The 932-nt window shown below is 47.6% G+C and overlaps 1 protein-coding gene across 1 annotated transcript in view; it reads right to left on the bottom strand.

Moving 5' to 3' along the window:
• The window catches only part of LOC101850206 (mucin-17), a gene marked incomplete in the record, with an annotated part of 71,313 nt that overhangs the window by 11,178 nt on the left and 59,203 nt on the right, over positions 1-932 (bottom strand). Inside the window, 1 exon segment of the mRNA XM_035972563.1 lies at positions 26-146. Within this exon segment, the coding sequence (XP_035828456.1) occupies positions 26-146 (121 nt within the window).

Raw genomic sequence — 932 nt, 5'->3', positions numbered from 1 at the left:
CCCCCCCCACCCAGCGTGTACTCACCCTATGCTGGTCTTGCTGTGAGAGATGAGGGAGAAGGCGTCGTCCAACAACTGGTGCATCCTCTGCCGCGCAGACTCCAGGCTCTCCGGCTCAGGCTCTTTCTTCTCCTCGTCCGAGAACGCTTCATTCTGAGGGGAGGGGAAGAGAGGGGAGGAACAAACATGACAGTTACAGTACGGGTCAAGGTCAGACGGAGACAGTTACAGTACAGGTCAAGGTCAAACAGAGACAGGCATAGTACAGGTCAAGGTAAGGCTTTGACAGTTATAGTAAAGGTCAAGGACAGATAGATACAGTTACAGTACAGGTCAAGCTAAGGCTTTGACAGTTACAGTGAAGGTCAAAGTCAGACGGATACAGTTATAGTAAAGGTGAAGGACAGACTGAGATAGATAACAGTACAGGTCAAGGTAAGGCTTTGACAGTTTACAGTACAGGTCAAGGTCAGACTGTTACAGTACATGTCAAGGTCAGACTGTGACAGTTACAGTACAGGTCAAGGTCAAACGGAGACAGGCACAGTACAGGTCAAGGTAAGGCTTTGACAGTTATAGTAAAGGTCAAGGTCAGACGGAGACAGTTACAGTACAGGTCAAGGGTCAGACGGAGACAGTTACAGTACAGGTTAAGGTCAGACGGAGACAGTTATAATACATGTCAAGGTCAGACTGCGACAGTTACAGTACAGGTAAAGGAGAGACTGGGACTTTTTTGACAGAACTATTTGTTGGTCACTGTTCCATGGGTTGTTAGGCGGAAATGGTCGGCGGGGGGAGGGACCATTGCTAAATGAAGAATAATTCATAGTTTATATAGTATTACGTATAATGCAGAGGGAGGGAGGGAGAGTGAGTGAGAGAGAGAGAGAGAGAGATAGAGAGAGAAAGAGACAGGAAGAGAGAGAGAG

Source organism: Aplysia californica, unplaced genomic scaffold (genome assembly GCF_000002075.1).
Source record: "Aplysia californica isolate F4 #8 unplaced genomic scaffold, AplCal3.0 scaffold00741, whole genome shotgun sequence".
Classification (NCBI taxonomy): Eukaryota; Metazoa; Mollusca; class Gastropoda; order Aplysiida; family Aplysiidae; genus Aplysia; species Aplysia californica.
This window is presented reverse-complemented; position numbering and strand designations above follow the sequence as displayed.